This window comes from Epinephelus fuscoguttatus, linkage group LG11 (assembly GCF_011397635.1).
Source record: "Epinephelus fuscoguttatus linkage group LG11, E.fuscoguttatus.final_Chr_v1".
In the NCBI taxonomy this organism is placed as follows: Eukaryota; Metazoa; Chordata; class Actinopteri; order Perciformes; family Serranidae; genus Epinephelus; species Epinephelus fuscoguttatus.
This window is the reverse complement of record NC_064762.1, coordinates 22,878,012-22,900,852: the sequence shown is the minus strand read 5'-3', so window position 1 is coordinate 22,900,852 and position 22,841 is coordinate 22,878,012. Positions and strand designations below refer to the sequence as shown.

At 40.5% G+C, this 22,841-nt stretch overlaps 1 protein-coding gene across 3 annotated transcripts in view; it reads left to right on the top strand.

The window, feature by feature from the left end:
• The window catches only part of slc24a4b (solute carrier family 24 member 4b), a 46,456-nt gene that overhangs the window by 21,094 nt on the left and 2,521 nt on the right, over positions 1–22,841 (top strand). Inside the window, exons 3-16 of one of the 3 annotated variants that reach the window (XM_049590038.1) lie at positions 1,287–1,363; positions 6,699–6,773; positions 6,877–6,961; positions 7,074–7,177; positions 9,563–9,637; positions 9,746–9,771; positions 10,264–10,317; positions 14,556–14,710; positions 18,827–18,996; positions 19,248–19,383; positions 19,807–19,973; positions 21,249–21,363; positions 21,832–21,944; positions 22,065–22,130. In XM_049590038.1, the coding sequence (XP_049445995.1) occupies positions 1,287–1,363; positions 6,699–6,773; positions 6,877–6,961; positions 7,074–7,177; positions 9,563–9,637; positions 9,746–9,771; positions 10,264–10,317; positions 14,556–14,710; positions 18,827–18,996; positions 19,248–19,383; positions 19,807–19,973; positions 21,249–21,363; positions 21,832–21,944; positions 22,065–22,130 (1,418 nt within the window). Of the gene's footprint in view, positions 1–1,286; positions 1,364–6,698; positions 6,774–6,876; positions 6,962–7,073; positions 7,178–9,562; positions 9,638–9,745; positions 9,772–10,263; positions 10,318–14,555; positions 14,711–18,826; positions 18,997–19,241; positions 19,384–19,806; positions 19,974–21,248; positions 21,364–21,831; positions 21,945–22,064; positions 22,131–22,841 lie in introns of all 3 variants that reach the window. The other 2 variants (XM_049590037.1, XM_049590039.1) reach the window with 2 other exon arrangements.

Genomic DNA, 22,841 nt, shown 5'->3' with positions numbered 1-22,841 from the left:
GCATGCTAACACACTTAACTATGATGGTGAACATTGTACTTGCTAAAATTTATCACTGTTAGCATCTTGTAGCACTGTCATTGTGTAAAAAAGCAGCATCTAGGCAACACTAGCTGACAAGGTTTGGTGCAGAGCCCTCATCAGGCATCAGGGTATGTTAAAAACAAAGAAATAAAAAACATATATACTCTACAAGAAAAGCTGAATTTTAATCAGTTATTCAATGAGAACTAGACATAGATGGACTGCCTCCAAAGGATGCTGCACCTTGACCACTGTGACTCCCTAACCCTGTGTGTAACCCTTACAAAGTCTTCATTCATTGTGCATGACTGTAGACTCTCAGATATGTTTGTTTTTCTCCAGTTGGATAATTTATTCTGCCTGCAGTAAGGATAACCATATCTCAGAGATAGCTGTGGCTTGTGTTAGTAATACGCTAGTGATGCTGCAGGCCTCTTACAAGGAGAGACAAGATGTGAGCCTGCCGCTCGGGCCCAAAAGGAACAGGTCGGACAGAGGCCGCTCACCACAGATGCCGGGTCCCGTTAGGGAGACGGCCAGCTTCTGTCTCTAGCCAGGTGCACTGTGGAGCGGTCTTGCTCCCAGAGATGTGAGCCGTATGGTGGTACCATGATCACACTGTGTTCCAGCTGGAGCTCTGGATGATGGATGATGAGTCCTCAGCATGGGAGGTGTTTCTGCCTGCTTGCTTTAATTCTGTATGACTTCAGGCTCTTAATATAGCTCAAGCTTTTACGTCAGTATTTGAGGAGGAGATGTGATGTTTGACTTTTTATTTATTTATTTTCTGCATGAATAGGTATGAAGTCATCGGTTGCCGAGTGGTGTGACATACCGCAGGCTGAAGATGATTTTAAAATGTTGAGAGCGATTTCGGTCCTTTGAAAATTCAGAGCCCTTGATGTCGTCTGAGTTTCCAGCTTTTTTTGGATAACGATCACAGGCTGCTGTTTAATTTGCATTTGACCCTCTCTGGCTGCGGCGCCCTGTTTTTAGGTACACGAGACATTTTTTTTGCCGTATTAGATAATCCAGTGGGAAGAGATGGAACAAGAAGAGAAGGAATGACACTCCCATAGGTACCACGACCAATCCGATTCAGCGTAAGCCTGCTGAACCAACAGGGCACCCCAGGCAGGTCGGCTCCTCTGAGACCGACACCCATCATGAAATCCCACGGCGCTCTCGGGGTGGGTCGGGGACATGTAGCTCGCTGTCATGCTGCTGATGTGTGTTGACGGTGACATTTCCTCTCTCCTCAGCAATACACGAGTTCCCCGATGACCTTTTCACCTCCAGTGAACGTAAGAGCGGGGCCGTTCTGCTCCACATCGCGGCGGTAAGAGGACTTTTTTTTTTTTTCTTTTCAAAGCTGCTGCACCTGCATCACCCATCACATCAGTCCCCAGTCGACACTCCCAGTAGAGCTCAGCTGTTTGCAGGTGGATGTTGAAGCCTAACTGCTTGTTTTTATCTTTTAAAGCCTGGACAGGAAGGTTCGGGTTATGGGAGCTGTTTTTGCTCAGCCAGATTGTAAAGATGCCCCAGAGGAGCTTTTTAATGCTCAAGTGATTATATACTCATCATATTAAAATTATCCGCCACCCATTTTGGTGCTAGAAGGACATTATATAGATGTAAACTCACACTCAGATGTGAGGAAGATATAAAGAATAAAAAAAATAAATGGGTGAAACAGTCCAGTAGGAGGGGAGACAGGGGTCAGCTGGCACAGAGCTATTTTCTCATCCTTTTAAAGGTCACAGAAACAAAAACGTAATATAAAAAGTTTGCTTGCTTCACCTGGACTCATCTATGTTAACACATCTGAATGTCACTAACTTTTTCGGTGCGGGTGACATTTCAGTTTTATAGTGTGGAAAGTAAAAAAGGTGCTCTGTGGACTAAAAGTATAATAAACTGTTAGCTAGAGATATTGGAAAGGTGTTCCTTACGGTCACTAGACAGAGGAATCAACTACATTTTGCAATAAGATTTGAAAATCTGTGATAAGTTATGGCTTGTGTCCACCTAATCTCTCAAGACAGATTCTGCATTTACATTGTAGAATCTGTCGGCAGCCCTGTGTGAAAGACGACTACAGAGGGTGGGGAGGGTGGGGCTTTGAGTTTGAACAATGCTGCGCTTTAGCCAATCACAATGGAGGGGGCGTGGCCGAGACGTGCAGGTGTCCCCAGGAAATGTGTACCTACAGAAACAGCAAGCTCCGCGTCCATACTGACCGCTCCACCCAAAACGCCGTCTCATCAACGTGAAAAAAATATTTTTTTCCAGCGGATGTCTTAGTTACAACATGATTGAGCTAACTGGAATAGTTTCATATCGTATCCAACAACGGGAGGCTTTTAACAGATGACGTCCTGATGTTAGCTTTCCTAACTGCCCCTGTCAGCTGCAGCCACTGATGCTTTCTAGACATCGTGATTTCCCATAACTGAATAAATACCACACATAGCAACACAAAACTGCTTTGCTAGCTCAATCATGTTGTAACTAAGATATCCGCTGGAAAAAATATTTTATTCACGGACCGTTTGTTGAGTTATTACCTTATTTTTATACAGTCTATGGTTATTACAGACACCGCTAACGGCTAACGTTAACAGCTAACGGTTAGCCCAGCTAATCTACGATAACCATGTTAATTACAAAACACACAGAAATAGTAACGTTTGTTCAATCATTGTGTTTATAGACTTAACAAACATCAGATTAGTCTACACGGTGATATAGTGATGTGAAAAATGTGATGTATAGCTAAACTCTGCTGGTTTTCTACCCGAAGTATTTGTAAACAACCTGGCGATTCCCTGGGGGCACCGCCGGAAGTTAAGGGCATGAGCGATCGCTGAGGCTCCTGCACTTCTGTTAGTCGAAAAACTCCGGGCTGTGCCTCCAGAGGTAAAGGAAGAGAAAAATTTTTTTTCTTTTTTTTACCGATGGATTTCCAGATTGGTGTCCACGTAGTGTCTTTCTTCAGCAGAAAAGCAGTGGCAGATTCGGGGAGTGCTACATCCTAATGCCTCGTAAAAAAAACCACTCCCAGCGCTTCTTTTTGTTTGTTTTGAAGACATGCTGCATGTGAGTTTGTTTCTACGACAACAATATCTTTACAGCTAATGCAACGCTATGTTAACAGAGGGTTGACTGAACAGTCAACAACAAGGTTAAAACAGTGGGGTAACATCCAGTGTCCGCCGGTTGATCTGATCCCACAGATGGGCTTTTCTGTCTCGGTTGTGACTGTAGCGTGGTTAAAGGAGTAGCGTGATATCACCAGCGCCTTTCTAAGAAGTTCCGAGATTTAGAAGCGCTCGGAGTGGCCACACAAAAATGGTTGAGTACTCTGATAAAAGGTGCTGGGTGTAGCACTTTTTCTCTACGCTCTCTCACCATTGGAAACAGTTGACAAGACACCGGTGATGAGAACAAAACGCTATGTGGACACAAGCTCTAATGGTAGCTGGCTAACGTAATTTTATCACAAAGTTGGGTCAAATATTAGCATTGGTTGTTTGGAAGACTGATTTTGGGGTTGGAAATGTAGCTGTTGTGACTGTAACTGTATTTTTAACGATTAAAAACAGCATTTATATTGTTAATTTTGTATTATTTTGAATGGTCAATAACAGAGGTAATTAGACATTCCTAATGATGAAGTGAATTAAATTGTTTAAAAAAATGAGCAGATATTCAATTAAATGTTCATGTTTTCTGGTTCTTGTTTGAATTAAATATTCCAATAAATCCTCTACATTTAGAAAACATTTGTATATTAAAACATAATAATTTATAGCTGAGACCTTTATTTCTAGCTGGTTAGAATATTCTAACAAAATATGCCAGAGAAGTACTGCAGAGGGTGAAAAGTGTGCCAACCAACCCCGGTCTCCCCACTTTTGAGCATGGAGGTTCACATCCTTGATAGTGAGAAGCTCATCAGTGCTGAGGAAGGCTGTGGGATACGACTGAAAGCTCTCTGAATAGCCAGCTCTGTGCGTTTAGTATATTATATCATAAATGTCTCCTTAGTTATTGTAGCAAGGGCACAACCGCATTTAATAGGGCTTGTAATATAGTAGACCAAATATGCCCTACTAGCATCAGCCTCACAGTTGTTTGAGTGTACTGAATGCACGTTGTAACATCTGAGCAACTACAAGACGTCATTAATTTAATTTTACAGTTCTGAGTGTCGTAAAGCGATGATGTCTCTCAAAGGAGAGCTTTAAACTCAGGAGCGTGTGTGTGTGGAAAGCTTCATAAATATGTCAGTGCTGCTCTGAGTGTTTTTAGTCAGAGTTTAAATTTAAGAATGATTCATTAAAACAATGCTAAGGCAGCTGATAAATGCAGGCCCAGGACAGGAAATAAGGACAGACACATGTCCATTATTTATATTGTACGAGCTGCTTCCCCACATGAAAAACCATTATCATCTGCGTTCAGTCATGCTAAGCTCCACTGGCTCGACATAAAGCCACCTGTGGAGTTCTGAGGTATTGTTCAGCGGGAGGTTTTGCTCTTCATGCTGGATTTAACTGGCTTTAAAAAGTTTCCTTTTGTCAAATGCAATCCAGGGTTTTAGTCAGGATTTGAGAAATGCTGAAGTCATGAGGACCCCCCTCCTGACACACTCCACATCCTGCTCAGAAAAATTTGACCAGAAACCAGAAATGAAATGGGCATTATAGGATTTTTTATTTACGCTGTTTCAAAGCCTTCTCGAACTGCTGAAACTTAATAATGTATTATGTTGTTGGATTCTAGGATAGGTTCACAATTTTTCACATCTGTCTTGAAAGTTGTAAACTTTTCCACTGCAGCTCAGCAGGAGAACACAGAGGGGATTTAATACCGAAAAAGACTTTTACACTGGCAGATACACACTTGATTTGTCTTATACTTAATCTGCTGACTCCTCATATTAGCTTCAGATTCAACTTTGAATACGAGGGCTGTGGATTTTTTTTTGTTAAAGAATATATTTACTACATTTTTTACATACATCACAGAGCACAGTAGCTCGGACAGGACATGACAAATAAAATGAGTAGTTAAAAATAAGAAAATAGTGGGCATTACATCATCCCCAACCTTCATTACCTCCGACAACCACACAAAGGCAACTACAAACAAACAAACAAGCTATATAGGCAAATGGCAAGGTTACAAGAAGTCAGGTTTACAGGCAATATACAGAGACTAAGCCAATTTAGGAAACCCCTGTAATATGGAAGATGACAATGTAGATGCAATGTACTTTAAGCAAGGGTTCCAGACTTTAGAAAGAGCCTCTGCGGAGGAGTGAAGCACACAAGAGGACGCACATGAGGACGGGATCTCCTAAAAGAGGAGGAATGACCACCGCAAGCAAACCTCTTTCAGTGTTCATATGGGCACCTCAGAAAATGTGAACTTATCTTTAGAGTGCTCAAATTAAAAGGGCAGGTCCATCTGTGTTCCTTTTTAAATGGAACCTCCCACTCAAAGCACTGTTAGAAAGCAGTGACGTGGGCTACAGCACAGATTAACGCTGGTCTACAGCTGCCTTGATCATTTAGTTTAGTTGTTATTGCGTGACTTTTGGAACCAAACTAATGTGGCGTCCACAGCTGTACGTTTATATATGGCAGCGACATCGTACAGAAACTTATGTCAGGTCATGCGGGAAAGGTTTTTAGAGGTGGCGTGGGAAAACAGCACTTTGAGGCTAAAACATACAGACCAAATTTGAATTTTCGGATTTGAATACATCAGGAGTGCTACTGGAAATTTCACAATGATATAAAAATCTCAAAAAAACAAACAAACAAACAAAAAAAGGAGCCAACCTTTGAACATGTTGCGTCAAAAACCCTCAACATGCGTATGTTTTTAATTGTAGAGCACCTGGTTGCTGAAACCTGTAAAGCCATAAAGAAATAAAAGTACATGGAGGGAGATGACCCCATTTTAATCAGTAGTAGCTCCGGCCCTGAACGCTCCCTGTGTCTTTTGACCTTTTTATATTCACAGGACAAGTTCAGTGACATAAATGAGTCAAGCATCTTTTTTTAAGCACTTCTCCCCATAGAGAGTTATATTAGCGCAGAGATCCTCACCTGGGACACCCAGAGTACCAGTCCAGTTTACTGCGCTTACACTTCGTTAAATCTTTGCGTCTCACACTGAAATACGACTTATTGTCCTGGCATCACTGCTGAGAGGAGTAAAATAAAGTGTGTGGGGCCTCTGATCATACTGCAGTCCTGCACTGCCCCCTGTGGATAGCATAGAGCAGAGCACTGCTACTGAGGCAGCCAGGCCGTGATGATGTCACAGCTGATCTATAATTTATAGAGAACGCCTCTGCTACTGAAATAGGCTCTCCTCTCACATCTATCCTGACAGATCCTGTAGATTTCTTTAAAATGTAAGAGAAAGCAGCTTGTAGCTGTACTGACATTTGATTTTTAATGCAGGCTTTATTTTAATTGGGCGCTCTGCTTTGAGAATCCCCTTCACCCGTCCTTTAGCAAGGGAGTATCTTGCTCTGCTATTAACTCAGCTAATTTTTGCTGATTAAGGATGTATCTACACAGGGACACACTCACTGATTCTCCTCACACATACGCACACTTGAAAGTTCACTCTGCTGCTTCTGTCTCCAGGCACTCTACATGTTTCTGGCCCTCGCCATAACATGTGACGAATACTTTGTGACATCGCTGGAGAAGATCTGCGAGGTACTGGGGGGGGGTTGTAGTGATCAAACTTTCAGTGTTAACAGTCACACAGTGCCGGTTAGTCCTCAGTATAAACAAAGACGTCTTTGTTTTGTTCCTGCAGAAACTAGATCTGAGTGAAGATGTTGCCGGTGCCACCTTCATGGCAGCTGGCAGCTCTGCACCAGAGCTCTTTGCATCTGTCATTGGTAGAGACACACACACACATATACAGACGTACAGTATGTGCATGTACTCAGACATTCCCAGATGGTTGGTGTCACCGCTGATTCTGATTGGCTGTCTCTCCCCCTTGTACAGGTGTCTTCATCACCCATGGCGATGTGGGGGTGGGGACCATCGTGGGCTCAGCGGTCTTCAACATCCTGTGCATCATCGGTGTCTGCGGGATCTTCGCTGGACAGGTGTGTTTGTGTTTGTGTGTATGTGTAGGGAGTGACTTACTGCTCTGGCTGCATCATTCTGTTTATTTATAGACTGCAGGAGAGCACATGTGTGGCAGAAGTTTTTTGCTGAGGGGAAACAAAGCCATCTGCTTCAGTTAGCTGTCTCAGAACTGGTTTTAGTGGAAATGAAGAACTAAACTCTGGAGGCGTAAATGGATCATAAATCGGTGTTTCTTCTCAAAGTGTTCTCTGTCAAGTAAAATTTACATATTAAGTGCATTTTATGATACCACATGTGTTTACCAAATTGCCTCACAGAACTCTAACACATATAGGTGCAGTTAAAGAAAAGGGTTTGAGGTTAGACAGAGGGGAATTATGTGACTGATTTTTCTTTTTGTGTCATGCACACCTACATGTGCTCAATGGCTTTACAAGACACCATTACAATGACGTTCCAGTAACAACCCAAAGTACATGTTATTTCACTGTTTAGTCCAGAAACAGCATACTCTGCCTTCTATCTGGGGCAAAGAAAGTCAGCCACAAAAAAGGTTCCCTTTCTGAAACAAAACTCAAATTTTTCACGACCATCCAACCAAAATAAATCAACATAGATAGAGGTCATCTTACTGAAAAGTGCATTCCTTATCTCTTAATATACAAGACAGTAAAACAAGAAGTAAACCTCAGTCTCAACTTCACCTAAATAATACAACAAACAAATTCTGTCCTCCTCTGGGGTGGCGTTAAACTTTCCAGTCTTGAGGGCAGCTGTGCACACATGGATCTTTGTCCTTTTGTTTAGATTATACTTCATGTAAGGTTCCACACTGTAACTGTTCTTTATGAGACAATAAGTTCGTATTTTTGGCTTATACCATATGTCAGCGGATCATTTTTCTCTAAAAGTGCAGAGCATTTTACTTTTAATATCCTGAATATGACAAAATAACCTGATCTGGAAAATAAATGACAAGTTGTTCAAATAAAGTAATGATTAAACTCATTAGCCCGGGGATGACAATGGGAGATGTCCCAATTAAATATCTTTTTATCTTTTTTATTAAATATTTTTATCTTATTTTATCATGCTGCGATAGAGTGTAAATGATGTTACTGTATCTTAGCTTGGTTTGTTAATATATCCGATAATTTAAAATGAAAAAAGACTGGTCTACACAGCAGTGAAAATGATGGGGATGAGTGAGCATCCTCCCTCTATAAGTGCTCTTTGAAACGACTTTTGTGAAACGGGCAACGTATCCTCATTCAACAGTTCGCATGTTAGCATAGGAAAATGTACAGATGACAGTTGTTATGGTATCCTAGGAATTAGTGCCCCACAAATGACTTTACATACTCACCATATAGTTATGTACTTTACGTAAACTTGTAGGCTAGGTATAGGGAAAGAAACATAGTGACGACGTACCTTAAAATGTCTTAAAATTCACTCAGAGTTTGAAAACCAGTCTCCTGGGGAAAGTCCGGGGGAGCGTCATGTGCTTTGCTCTTTAGACCTGTCAGTGCATTGGTCACATGAATGCAGCCTTCCCTAATACCTGGCTTGTACACAGATTACTGGCTCATGATTACCTATGAATGAATTAACTTTATTTGTATAGCATCTTTCATGCACAGAATGAAAGTGTTTTACAATTGAGCGGCAGAGACAAACTATAAAATATTACAACAGATAGCTGCTAGTTATAGGCTGTATTAAAGATATGTTTTGAGCCGTCACTTAAAACTGTCCACTGAGCCAGCAAGTCTAATATTTAAAGGCAGGGTGTTCCATGTTTTTGGGGGTAGCAGCTAAAAGAAGCATCCCCAAAGATTTTTGTAGTGACATTAGGAACAGTAAAAAGAGCAGCTATGGAGGGACATAAGGTGATAGAGAGGCTATGATATAGCAGAGGGTTATGCCATTAAGAGCCTTAAAACCAGAAGAAGGAGTTTAAAATCAGTTCTAAAAGATACTGGGAGCTAATGTAGGCTACATAAAACGAGAGTTACAAACGATATGTACAAATTTTGGTAGATCACTTTGGCAGGAAAACGTACAAAAAGTTATACTAGAGCCCTCCCATGTCCTGTGTTGAAAATACAAACTGTTCCTATCAGATAAATGCTATAGGGTTCCAATTAAATAGAAGACAAGATACCTAAGTTGATTAAATCTTTTATCCTTCTATCAGTGACTCTCCTAAACTTAAGACCTAAAGAGGGTGTGAAATTTTGGGCTGTGTTGCACTTATTTAAATGCAGTTGTCTGTGTTACATCTGTTTCTGCACCTTTTTTATGTGGCAGCTTTAATGTCCAACACAAATATCCACTGGGACAAATGAAGTGATCCTGAAAACATCTAAATAATATTTTTTTTCCCTTGGTGAACTCAGGTGGTGATGTTGACCTGGTGGGCAGTTTTCAGGGATTCCTTCTACTACATCCTGTCTGTTGTGGCTTTAATTGCAGTAAGTTTGAACACATTGAATTTATTGATGAACACCAGCCATGACTTTCATCTTTGAATTTGTTTTTTTTTTTTTAGTCTAAGAGAAATGTTTTCCTTCAATTTTCAGTTCATCTACGATGAGAAGATAGTTTGGTAAGTTACTCATCCAGTCCATGTCTAAATGTGAGTGTAACTTTTGAAAGAAGAAATATATTTTTCCCAATCTTATGAAAAAGCTAAATTTATAAGCAATAAAAATCACACTTAGTGATTTTGCTGCTAAAGCCTTACCTGATCTGGTATGACCGTTAGCTTATGGTAGCTAATGTTAGCAAACCCTTGACAGGTAGTGTTAAAACTGATGTTACTGATTTAGACTTCGATGATAATGTTATAACTATGTTACATTACAAGTTAGCAGTGGTGGGACCAAGTCGATGTTTTGCAAGTCCCAAATGAGTCTCAAGTCTTTGCACCCACGTCCCATGTCAAGTCCAACATCAAGACAGGCAGATCCGAAGTCATGTCCTGAATCAAGACTTACAAGTCCCACGTCCTAAACCTTTGCCATAAGATCCTGGATATTCTATTTATATTTCACAGTGTGTCATTTTAACCCTCATCCTGTATCTTTCCTCTCATCAGGTGGGAGAGTTTGGTGCTGGTGGTCATGTACGCTGGATACATCCTTGTCATGAAGTGAGTTCTGCACATTTTTAATCACTCAGTTGTTCCTTACTAAATTAATCAATTAGTTGAGCTGACTAATGACACATTCCTGAATTTGTGCATGGGTAGAGATGAGTGGGTAGAGTGGGTGTGCAGCTGCAGGGGAGGGTCTCATCCAGGTCCCCGTGTGTGCTGGAGATTTAACTCAGGAGCCTTCTGGTAGAAAGATTGCTCCTCTAATGAGTAATGTTCAATTATGATGCTAATTGGGAAACAGTTTTACAGTTTCTCATTTGTGGGTCTTTGAAAATTCTACTAGATATAAAAATGTATTCATTTAATTCTAGATATGAATTGGTTTTTCAGTGCTGCAGATGTTTTCAATTTGGCATTTTAGGGGTTTTAAGGTTTGATTTCAGCAGATAATTAAACGTGAATCCGCATTTCAGATGCATTTTATTTCATAAAACAGTTGTCCCTTGAAACATACTTGACTCTATCATCTTTTGAACTTAAGATTATTATAAAAGGATGAGGGGAGGGGGGTTACATATCATATTTTTAGGTCACAATCTGCCTTTTCATCTCCCGTCTCTCTTAATCTGTCGCCTTTCAGCTTGTATGAGCAAATTGTTTGCCTAAAATACAGACACTATTACGCCATATTTGTGTCTTTATAGTCCAAACTGCATAATGCCAACCCACGTCGTCCTGTGCCGCTGTCTCTGTCCAGCTGGTAATCTGTGTTACACTCAGCAGCAGCAGCCTGCTCTCTCCCTGCCATAAGAGTTTAATCTTTCTCCCTCTGCAGTGGCTAAGAGCACAGGCTTAACCGGATCACTCCTCTCCTTTCTCATTTGGAGGAAAGAAGTGCTTACTGTAGGATGTGCTGTCATATGTCTCCCCTCTCCCAAAAATATCCGCTGACCATTTTGGGCTGTTCCAGTCAAAATGGAGTAGAGTGGGTTTTATATAGCCCTGATCAGAGCACTGAGGTGACCTTCCTGTTACGTCTTTCCTTTCTGTCTCCTCAAATAGCACACACGCTGCCAATTGTGAAAACAAATAACAGCACAGGGCAGAATGTTACGACACAAATGTGCAAACAACAAAAAATCCTATTGATGCTTTAACTCATGAGCTTTTACTTTTTAGACAAGTTTACCTGAGCCAAATACTGACAAAATGTAGCTGACTGTACAAAATGTAATAAGAAACTGACACGCTACTTACAATAAATGGTCTTAACAATTTTTTTTTCAACAAAAAATACAAGATTATTTATTTTGAATGAATGGTAAACTCATATCAATGAATAAAGTGATGCTTTAAAACACATTGCCTCTATATTTTGCATTGTGTTTGTCCTCATGACTCAAAATATCCTTAATTCCTGTGGTGTCTCCAGTGAACAGTATGTTGAAAACCTCCTGAGATGAATACTCTGTGTACACAATCAATAAAATGCATTACAAGCTGATTGTATCATCGGAAAATCACATGAGAACAGTGTTTCCCTGTTTAAACAGGATTTCTCTGTTCATTTTTAGGCAACACACAGAGCCACCTTCCATTCCAGTAGACAGATGTTTTTGAAGAAGTTCTGAGTAAAGGCCTAAATCTTTCATAAGATTAATTCATATGACATTTATAAGTAACATAACATCTCATGTTTACTTTAAACACAGTTTAAACACAAATGATGTATTATAACAATATGATTTATGGACTGAAATGTGCCATGCGGTTCCTCCTTGCCTCATGGTCAGCCATGCTTGTTAAAAAAGGGGGCGTGGCTTTACTGCAGTCCACTTTAGATGATGCTGAACATTGTGATTTGGCTTATGGACATCCCATCAATTAAGTCTGTGCACTTGGGTGGAGTCAGATGACAGTAACCATAGTGCTAGACATCCCAGAAAAGTTGTGTCCATTTGAATGGACAGGGGATTTGAACAGGATAATGTCAAAATAAACTCAAAACGTCTGAGTAGCATTAGATAATTTTGTTAGCATTTGCAGGGCAGATAAAATGGGTCCATGTCATTGGTCCGACAGCCCATTGGTCCAACATCCCATTAGTCCGACGGTCCGGTGCTGAATGGCTTCCGGCGGGCGTATTTCTATCTTGATGGTGCACCGCGACCGGCTCTGGGTCAGCTGGGAAAGGCTTGAGGCGGAGCAGGCTCACAGCTGTTTGTCACTTTCTTTTTCATTTTAACCCACACCATGATCTTTTCCTGACCCTAACCAAGTGGTTTTTGTGCCTAAACCTAACCAGACCTTAACCACAGGGCATCATGATGATTTCGGAACAGATTTCAGAACAATGGGTTTAATATGGTTGGAACAATGGGCTGTCGGACCAATGGGCAGTTCCCGATAAAATCCCGTAGCCACTGTTACCGCAGTTTATATTGTGATGCTGCAAAATAGCAGTACACGAGATTAATATTAACATGCACTGGCTGATGTTGTTCTTAGAGTTGCTCCAAAAGCAGTTAAGGAAATCCCTCCCATACTACCTAAAATTCTGGATCAGGTATCAGCCAGCTTGCAATTTCATGCACTAATCCGATACCACGTAATTTATTACATAAACATGACTTTCACACTTGGATAAAACAACAGTTTTCCTTGAAATCAATTCTTCTTCGCTGCTCTAAAACAGCAGCTACACAGCAAGTTGCCCTGTGCAGCTGCTGGTAACTATCCTGCTGTTTTAGAGATGCAAAGAAGTATTGATTTCCAGTAAACAGTGTAACATTTATGTTGAGCAAAATGTCAGCAGTTTCACAATTTCTATGTCTTTCTTTGTCTTTATGTAGCTATTCATGTTTTACAAAGGGTTTAACATCTTTCACATCTGTACAGGGTTAGTATATGGCTGTAGATTAATATTTTTTAACGCAGTGCTATTGGATTAGAACTCTATCAGCCAACAGCAAGTTTGGGTACCTTTATCCATAGAACTCTTTTGAGGAAAGAGTTCTTCAAGAATTGTTGAAAGCATTAGTGTTAAAAAATCCTTGCTCTCAAGTTTACCAATGTTTCAAATGTTTGGGTTTTTTTTAATGTAAATGTATCTGAATTCTCTTACTTAGTAATTTTGTCGGTCTGTAGGTAATGTCGTAAATTACTATTGTAGTTATCGGAAAGGAAAAACCTATTATTTTTGCTATTTTAGCTGTTACGTCATGAAAGAGGACGGAAATAGAAAATAGTTTAATTGCATTGTATGATGCAAGTGTACCTTTCCATCCATGTTCCAGTACACATGCATACACTTTAAGTGTTTTTTTATTATTATTATGTCATATTCACAAATTGTGATGCTGCTGCTAGTGCTAGGGCTTTTTTAAAAATCAATTGGGGCGAATTTTGAGCAATTATTGGGCTGGAAAACATCAAACCGTTCTGGCAACACTGTAGGTAGCTAGCTAACAAGGCTGGTGTTCAGTGCATGTAGCTGACAGTGTTTCAGTCCAGCAAGCTTTTTCTCTTTATCACTTGATTTGAGGTTGAAAGAAGCTCTGTATTTGTTTTTACACTCAGTTTAACTAACGGTAGTGTTTGTTTTTTGCAGCTTGTCAGTTTTGGGCTCCATAATTACAATCTGTACAACATCCAACACAACCACTATCATTAATTCAGGCAAGGGAAAACTTGAACATAAATAAAATGTGGAATTAAGATGATGACATTAAATTATTTATTGCAAATCATAAAATACAAGACATTTTTAGTTTTACTCTTAGCTTTTGAAATTCTCAGAAAGGGACAGAGCAGCTCTTGTGATGTTGCCAGTGTTACTCTGCGCACACTTTGTTCAAAGGCAGGCGGCAGCAGCAGCGTGTTCAGTATTTTGTGATCCATTTTTTCTGTAATGGCACTCAAATGGTCTCATTGAAGTGCCCGTGTGGCTTATGAAAGCCTCGTGATTGGCCTCTGGGAACACTTTCCTTCCTTTTCTCTTCTAACACAGAGCAGCACATTTCAGCCATTTGTTATATAGTGTAATGCTGATGCTGGTTTTTAGGAAGTAGGGCACCCTAAATTCACTCCATGGTATGTATGGAGAGTAAACAGTTTATTTTGGCTAATGAATACATGCTATATCTATATTTCAAACAAGTCTGAGCCTTTCATCTGGAGCTCATAAACCCTATTTGCAAATGTGAGTCTTGTTTATGTCTTTCCATTTTGTACTCTGGGCTGACTTATTTCAGTATCTCTAATTTAGGGATTATGTTCCATCTGTTTACTAGATTCAACTCCAGCATGCAGAGGTTTTTCATGGGGTCAAAGTCGGACAAGAACGTGGCCAATGGTAACGCTGCGGCCAGCAGTGAGATGGAGGACGGTAATACTAGTTATTACTATGTTTGGGATGACGACCCGTCATCGCCTTTACTCTCAGAAGGTAAGGTTAATCAGACAGGCTGGGTCCCCAAGACAATTCTATGCCAGGAAGTGAATTAGATGTTAAAATGAAAACGTATTAGGAGATTTGACTTTGATTCTTTGGAAAACTGTGGTTTTTTTTCCTTCTGCTAGAGGGTTTGTGGCTTTAACATTTGCTCCTGTCTGCTGAACTAACTTGAACTGCTTCAGCTTTAGGCTACTGTATTATGCTGAAATTTGATTTAAGCAATAGTTCGGCATTTTGGGAAATAAGATAAATTGTTAACTTGCTGAAAGTTAAATGAGAAGATCAAGAGCTCTCTCACATCTGCCCAGTAATACAGTAATTAATTAAGCTCCAGTCAGTAGCCAGTTCGCTTAGTTTGGCCTAAAGACGGTGTATCTAGTGTACAGACAAGAGAGTGGTATAAGCAGGGTTGTTTGTCCATCTCATTCTGGTGAATGCAATATTTAATTCAACACCTCGAGGGACTTTCTTCAAATTTGGCACAAACGTCCACTTGGAATTACAGATGAACTGATAAAATTTTAATAGTAAACGGTCAAAGTCACTGTGACTTTGTCTGTCTAATTCTTATGGACGTAATATCTCAAAAATGCCTGAAGGAAATTTCTTCAAATTTGGCACAAACATCCATTTGGATTTAGGGATGAACTGATTCGACATTGATAGTCAAGTTCACTTTGACCTTGTGTCCATCTCATTCTCATGAAGACAATATCTCAGGCATACCGTTAAGGTATCTCTTCAAATTTGGCAAAATTTCCACTTGGACTAACTGATAAGATATTGTTGGTTAAGGTCAAGGTCACTTTGACCTTGTGTCCGTCTCATCCTCATGAATGCAATACCTCATTAACACCTTGAGGGATTTTCTTCAAAATTGGCACAAATATCCACTTGGACTCAAGAATTAACTAATTCGATTTTGATAATCAAAGTCAACATCACTGCGACCTCGTCTGTCCAATTCTCGTGAACATGATGTCTCAAACACCTTGAGGAAGTTTCTTTAAATTTGCCACAGACATCCACTTGGAATAAAGATGAACTGATTAGATACTGGTGGTCAAAGATCAAGATCACTGTGTCACTTTGAACAAATTTGAAGAAATTCCTCCAAATTTGGCACAAATGTACACTTTGAATGGTGAATGTCGCATCATATGCTATTCTAAGCTAACCAGCAGCTGGCCATAGCTTCATATTCAGTGTATAGACATGAGAGTGATATCAGTACAAGTTCACGATCAGTAGTTGACATGTTAATTAATGAGGTTTAGAGGTTTGGCACCCTCAGAACGAGCCAGGTGGTCTAAAGGTCTTCCCCTGTCCACACCCGTTTTTTTTTTTGCTACAGTGTGCTAAGATCACTGGCTGTTGGGTGTAGCTTTATATTCAGGATACATATTCATCTTCTCAGCTCTCAGCAAGAAAGCAATTGTGTTTCTTAAAATGTTGAACTGTTCCTTTAAATATGATTCTGCAGGACCACAGTGTGCTAAATTTTCCCAAGATAAGGAAGTCCTTTGACCTCAGTGAACTTGCCCTCCCAAAGAAAGATGGTTTGTCCCCCGTTTTTCTTTTTCCTGCGGAAAGTTCTTTATGTTCCTCCATTAATTTTCTCCGCCCGCTAAGTCTTCTTGTGGCTGATAAGCAACTGGAGCTTATCTGAGCATAAAGGGGGCACAAAGCGAAATACTCTTGTTTAAAACAAGAACACCATAATGAAGATGTTCTTTAATCTTCCTGCGGTAATGCGGTGAAATGTCAGGGGACTTTGTTGTCTTGGGTTTTAAACTTATTAAAAACTCCTGGAAAAATTTGCCTTTTCTAAATAACATCTCTTAATGTTATGTTTGGGTGATATTTTCTCATAGCCACAGTTCTCCACATCTTCCTCTGCTGCTTTTTACCTCTCAGAAGCATCTAATCAGTGACATTTAACCCCTTGAAGAGATTTAACCTTTCCCTCTTTGGCTGCATTAGTGTTAACATGCCTGTCTGTTTAGCCTTACTAAACTTATTCTTGCTTACTGTCAACAGTGTTGTGCTGCTGTGTGCCAATTCTTTCTGCTTGCATACTACTTTTCCTCTGCCGGTCTCTGGGGCGTAGACCCACTCACTCCTGAAGTGGTAATGAATTTCACAAGAGGAAATGTTTATGCCGGCTCTGTTTACACAGTTAATTTATGTGCATTCTTGCATGCATAATAAGTCCAATTAAGGCTGAGTTAAACTAATAAGTGTACTGTAGAACTTTTTTATTCCCTATACGCTGCCTCTTATAGCTAACTGTGAGCACATTGCAAATGAGGAGTTATAGGATGCCAATAAAACATTTAAGTGTGTTACTGTCAGAGCCCAAATTGACTGAAGTGGACTGAGCATGTGTTGTAATGTGTCAGACACCTGCCTAACAGTTTGAGATCATCAGCTCAAAGATGCCAGAGGTTACATCTTTCATGTCATTTTCAAATCAATCTCGGTCGATCCATAAATATTCACAACTGGTAGGCAAACTTCAAAGCTGCACCAGGCAATTTGAGAAAGCTATTTGAAGTTCGGTGCCCAGAAATCATGTGATGTCGGTAAGCGCACACAGCGCAGTCGTGTTAACTCAGCTGGTGTGTGATGTTTTATACCAAAGGGATAAAAGTGGGGTGGTTTTAAAGTTGGTGAGTCCAGGGGGGACATCCCAAAGATTTTAAACTCCTCTTTTCCTCCATGATACGAGGATCGAGTGAAGTGGAAAAACGGAGGAAATCATTTGGGACCGTTAATCTGCTGCACCATCAAAACCACTATGACTTAATGTGCTCAAGCCCAAAAGGAGACTTTTAGCCAAGCAAGCTTCTCCTGTAAATCTGTGTGAGTCTTCATATTTAAATACGTGCCTTAGCTACATCCTGATAATATATGCAGCTTTATGTCGTCTGAACATGTGTTCACAGGTGAGTCTTCAATCACATCACCACTGTTCACTTTTTAGTTCACTGTAAAAATGAACCCAGAGTGAGTAAGAGTCAGTAAGAGTGGCTGTTCTGATTATAGGTTGCATAGGCATTCAACTGTACGCACAGAGGCCGCATGGGATTCCCTAAAAACGTATTTCACTCAGGGCCAGTGCCTTATGCACTGCGTCACACAAATTGTTGTGTGCCTGATGTGCGTTCTCGTCAGCTTGGATTGGGTCATCTTGTCACTTTGTGGATAAGACAGCAAAACTTAATAGTGCTAACAAGTACTGACATTTATACTTAATTATATCCAAAGACTCAGATGGGAGGTCTGTATTCTGATATTGATGTTAAGTCTTTCATCAATAGATGCCCAATCCAAACACGCTGACAGGGCAGACTTTCAAATTCTGTGTACATAGGTGTGAAACCAAACATACAGATTGTGGGTATGACGAGTATATTCTGTAATACCTTCATACTTGTCTAATTTCCAAGCTTTAGTAATGAAACTAGCCCAAACGTTGCTGCTCAGTCCAACTTTTCATATTCATCAAACCGAAATGATTCAGCATTTCCGTTCTGCATTCTTACAAAGGTGCACGCAGGTTATCATAAAGCATGTGCATGCACTCAAAGCCTGGAGTGCAGAGACGAAGCATGCACTGCTGGGTCATGCAAAGCCACGCCCATCCAGGTGAAATACTACGTCTTACGGATTCCTGAGCCCACGCTGTGATTTAGGGTAATAGTATGGTGTGTGCTGACATAAGAATCTTGCCTGGTGCAGCTTTGACATGGTGACTAAATAGCACTGATTTAGCGCCCATTAATACTCCTCATTAATTTGGCCCGTGATGCTGGAGTGTTCCAGCCTACAAAATGACACTGCAAACTTTTTTAGTGCAGTGCGTATCTCTTGATGCCTCTTAAGTTTTAATTACTCTCAAGTTTTAATTTGCAGTCGAGGATGCCCCAACAGGGTGTCACGGTTCACCGTCAGGAAGGTTTTAATTACATGCATTTGAATAAAACACATCAAATAGATAGAAACAGATGAAAACAGTTCCTTGCTAGTATGATTGAAACACAAGTCATTTGTCAGTTAAATTATTATTTTTTATATTTGCATCACATCCCTGCACCCCCTCAGTCAAGCCCACCAAGGCTTACAGCCGGGGATCAGTAGTGATGGTGGACGAGATCATGAACGCCAGCCCTACAAAGTTCAGGTTCCCAGAAGCTGGCCTCCGTGTCATGGTCACCAGCCATTTTGGACCCAAGACCCGTCTGCGCATGGCCAGCCGCCTCATCATAACAGAGGTACAGCAAGGCGTTGTTGCCCCAGTACGATCATATATCTGTTGCTGCTCTGAGTTTACTTTCAAGAAGTTTATAATTCGCCTCAAAGAGTCTCCTTATCTCCCTCACACAGAATTCATGTATTTATGTTTTTCATTTATAAATGCAGAAACAACAATGCATAAAAAACATGGCAGTAGCGCCGCAGTCAGAGCAGCAGAGTGCCTGCTCATGTGCTCTTTGACTTAGTTTCATTTTTCTGAAAGCGTCAGAAGTTGGTCCAAGCCGCCAATGGTGTGGAGACACAAGTGATTGACGGGAAGGTCGAGATCGAGAATGGAAACGTGCCAGAGGACAAACCCACCGAGACACAGGAGAACATAACAATCTCGCCATTTCACATTCCAAGTACGTGATTCGTGCATTCAGCCGATGAATGTCTGTGTAATTTGGCAGGCATGGATGGATTCTTCAGGGTGTATGAATAATGTAGGAATAATGTAATTTTTGCAACATCTTTGACATATTTATGAATCTATTCAATGTCTTACTGTCTTGCTTATTTTAAGAAGTTGAAATAAGCATGATACGCAGCTTTCTACTTAAGTAGTTATTGATGTCCTTGCTTGAATGAGTCAGTGGCTTCAAATAAAAAATGTGAGAAAAATGCATATTCTGTTGGCGCTTACAGCAGACAGAGGACATATACGTCTTTTGGCATCTTTTTAAGAAAGTAGCATTTAGTACTTCATCTAGGCAATAATTTTTTCCACCATATTGCTAAAGAGCAGGAGGCTAATCTCTTGTCGAATGTGTGTATCCCTGCTGCAGAAGGCATTGGCAGCAAGTTGAAGTGGTTGATCTCGTGGCCTCTGCTGCTGTTGCTGTTTTTCACTGTCCCGAACTGTGCCAAGCCTCGCTGGGAGAAATTCTTCATGCTCTCCTTCCTCCTGTCCACCGTCTGGATTGCCATCTTCTCCTACTTTATGGTCTGGATGGTGAGTGAGACTGTGAGGCATCACCAGGACAGCTTTAGGATTTACTCTCACTGTAGTGTACCAGTGCTCAAATGGCATTTTTGCTTGATGGAGTAGTTAAATTATTGAGCAGACGTACTTTGTTTCCAGCTGTTCTTCTGTTTTTCATCATTGTGAATTGAAAATCTTTGGTGTTGAGAGTTTTGGTTGAAGAAAAGAAGTTTAAAAACTCCATCAAGGCCTCTAGATAAAATCAATGGACATTATTATTTACAGTACTCTTTTCGGTAACACTTTGTTAAGGTACTGTAATAAGTGTTAATTAATGCTTAATAAGCATCTATTAACAGTTAATGAGTACTTATAAGACAGAATAAGATGTTTATTACCATTAATAGGACTATATGTGTTAACTATAGCATATATGAGCATTATAAGCACTTAATAGAAACTTTAACAGTTTGTAAACCTATCCTAAGTGATTACAAATCACAAAAGGATATTGCAAAAATGAATTGGCATAGTATCAGGAAAATGGTACCTTTTTTTTTAATCTTATCATTGCCGTCAAAATGGTGGATTTAACAATGTTATCTGAACCGTTATGACTCTGTGAGGTTTAAACATTTGCAGCTAAGTAAGGGAACATTAAAAGAGACCCATTGTGCTTATTTCTGGTTCCTGTTTATATTGTGGATTTCTACAAAACATGTTTATGTGTGTTAATGGTCAAAACACTCTATTTTCCTCATACTGTCTGCGCTGGAACACCTGTATTCACCCTCTGTCTGAGACGCTCCGAAAAGCCCGGTCTGCTTCGACTGATCAGTGTTTTCACTTATCTCGGCACCTCTGCACCATTGTCGTAGCCAGGGAGTGATGAGAGCACAGCAGCACTTTCTACCATTAAAAAAATCACAAATAAAGCTTCACAACCTGAAATGTTCCAGCAGGAATGTGATTCAAAATTGGGAAGAAATCAACAGCACTGGCAACCAAGATTAGTAAGCACTTGCAGTAGGGTGCCGGGAGGTCATTGCGAAAACTAGAAAAACTAGAATACAGACATAGGAAACGGAGTATTCAGACACCTGAAGACTGAGGTTTTTGGCCATGAAACTTTGGCCATGTTTAATATGAGCATCCGACACTATGACGTTATTTATAGGATAGAAAATAAGGAAAGCAGTAATGGGTCCCCTGTAAATATGGGCATCTGGTGTGAAGGTTGACATGCTATTTTTTCATTCAGCTGGTGCTATTTTTGAGCTCTAACACTCTGTAATTTTCTCTCAGGTGACTATAATCGGCTACACTCTGGGAATCCCTGATGTCATCATGGGCATCACTTTCCTGGCAGCAGGCACCAGCGTCCCAGACTGCATAGCTAGTCTTATTGTGGCTCGGCAAGGTACACCTTTCTGTCTGAAACATTTTTAGACTGCTGCGTGTTGCACATTATTGTATCACTAGGCACCAGGGCCTTTTGTGGTGAAAGTGCTCACTGGGATGTCCCTATTAAGTGGATAGACAGATGGATAGAAAAGTGTTTGGAGCTCCCAAGCTTACAAGCTTTGTTAGCATTTACAAATCAAATGTAACATATAGAGAAGTCGAAAAAGTAGGAAGTAAGCACAGGAACAAGGGGGAATAGTGCAAAGCTGTTTATAGACATCGCAGTGTAGCCCGGCTATGTCACTACCTGCAGCTGAAAGAAGGTTAGGGCCCTTGTGAATATCACAAAGAACAGAACAGCAAAACGTTAATCTTCAGTTGGAAATAAAAATGTTTATTTGACCTATAAGTGCAGATGAAAATCTTGCATATCTGTGCTCTAAGTTTTAGCTGCTTTTTAAAGATTTTTTTGGTTTTGTTGCAGGTTTGGGAGACATGGCAGTGTCTAACACTATCGGCAGTAACGTGTTTGATATTCTTGTGGGACTGGGGATCCCCTGGGCGCTACAGACCATGTGTGTCAGCTATGGATCAGAGGTGAGGAGCTTGTTTACTCTGACTGTAAAAAAAACAACAATAACCAAAATCCAGTTGGTCTTTATGTCTAATGTTGAGGAGCTGATAAAGATAGATTGTTTATGTCTCTGTGTGTCGCAGGTGATGATTAACAGCCGGGGCCTGTTGTACTCGGTGGTGCTTCTGCTGGGCTCCGTCGCCCTCACGGTGAGTAAATGATGTTTACGCTGCACCGGTCATGTTGACCCCATCCAGGAACATAACCAGGCTACTGTGTGTGTTTAAAGTAAAAATCCACAGTGCTTTATTATAGATAATAACACCCCTGTGCAGCCTCTCTCATCAAGGACTGATCCACTGTTATGCAACAGTGACTGAGCCAAGTTATGTAATTGGTTCATCAAAATGTAAAAATTCAGCGTTGCAAACACTCGGGGTGTTTCCTGTGAAAAATACTCTGGTGCCAAGGAGGTAAAGCATTTTTTCTCTGGAATGAGCAGAACAAAATTCAAGTAGTTACACAGCGTTCAATAATAAATTAGAAACTTCTGACCAGAACTCTGAATTGCATAAGTTTCTATTTCACAGCGGGTCCTTGAATAAAAATATAACCCTGGAAAACAAACTGCAGTGATTCAGTTTGTCAATGTTTTTCCGACCTTGGCACCTTAAACACACGCAGATCAGTAATGTGCCAGCTACAGAAACTCCTAAAGGGATACTTTGCCAATTTTGAATCAGCTTTGTATCATAATGTGGGTAGTATGTGTGAATGAACTGTGGTAAACTTTCCTTCATCTTGCCGGCGTCCAGATGGGCTCGGGCTCTAGGCGCATTTGCTCAAACTACAGATTGTACATACTTATTTTTGTATGCCTGTGGCCGCCATGGACACAAACTCAGAGCAAACTCCGGTCA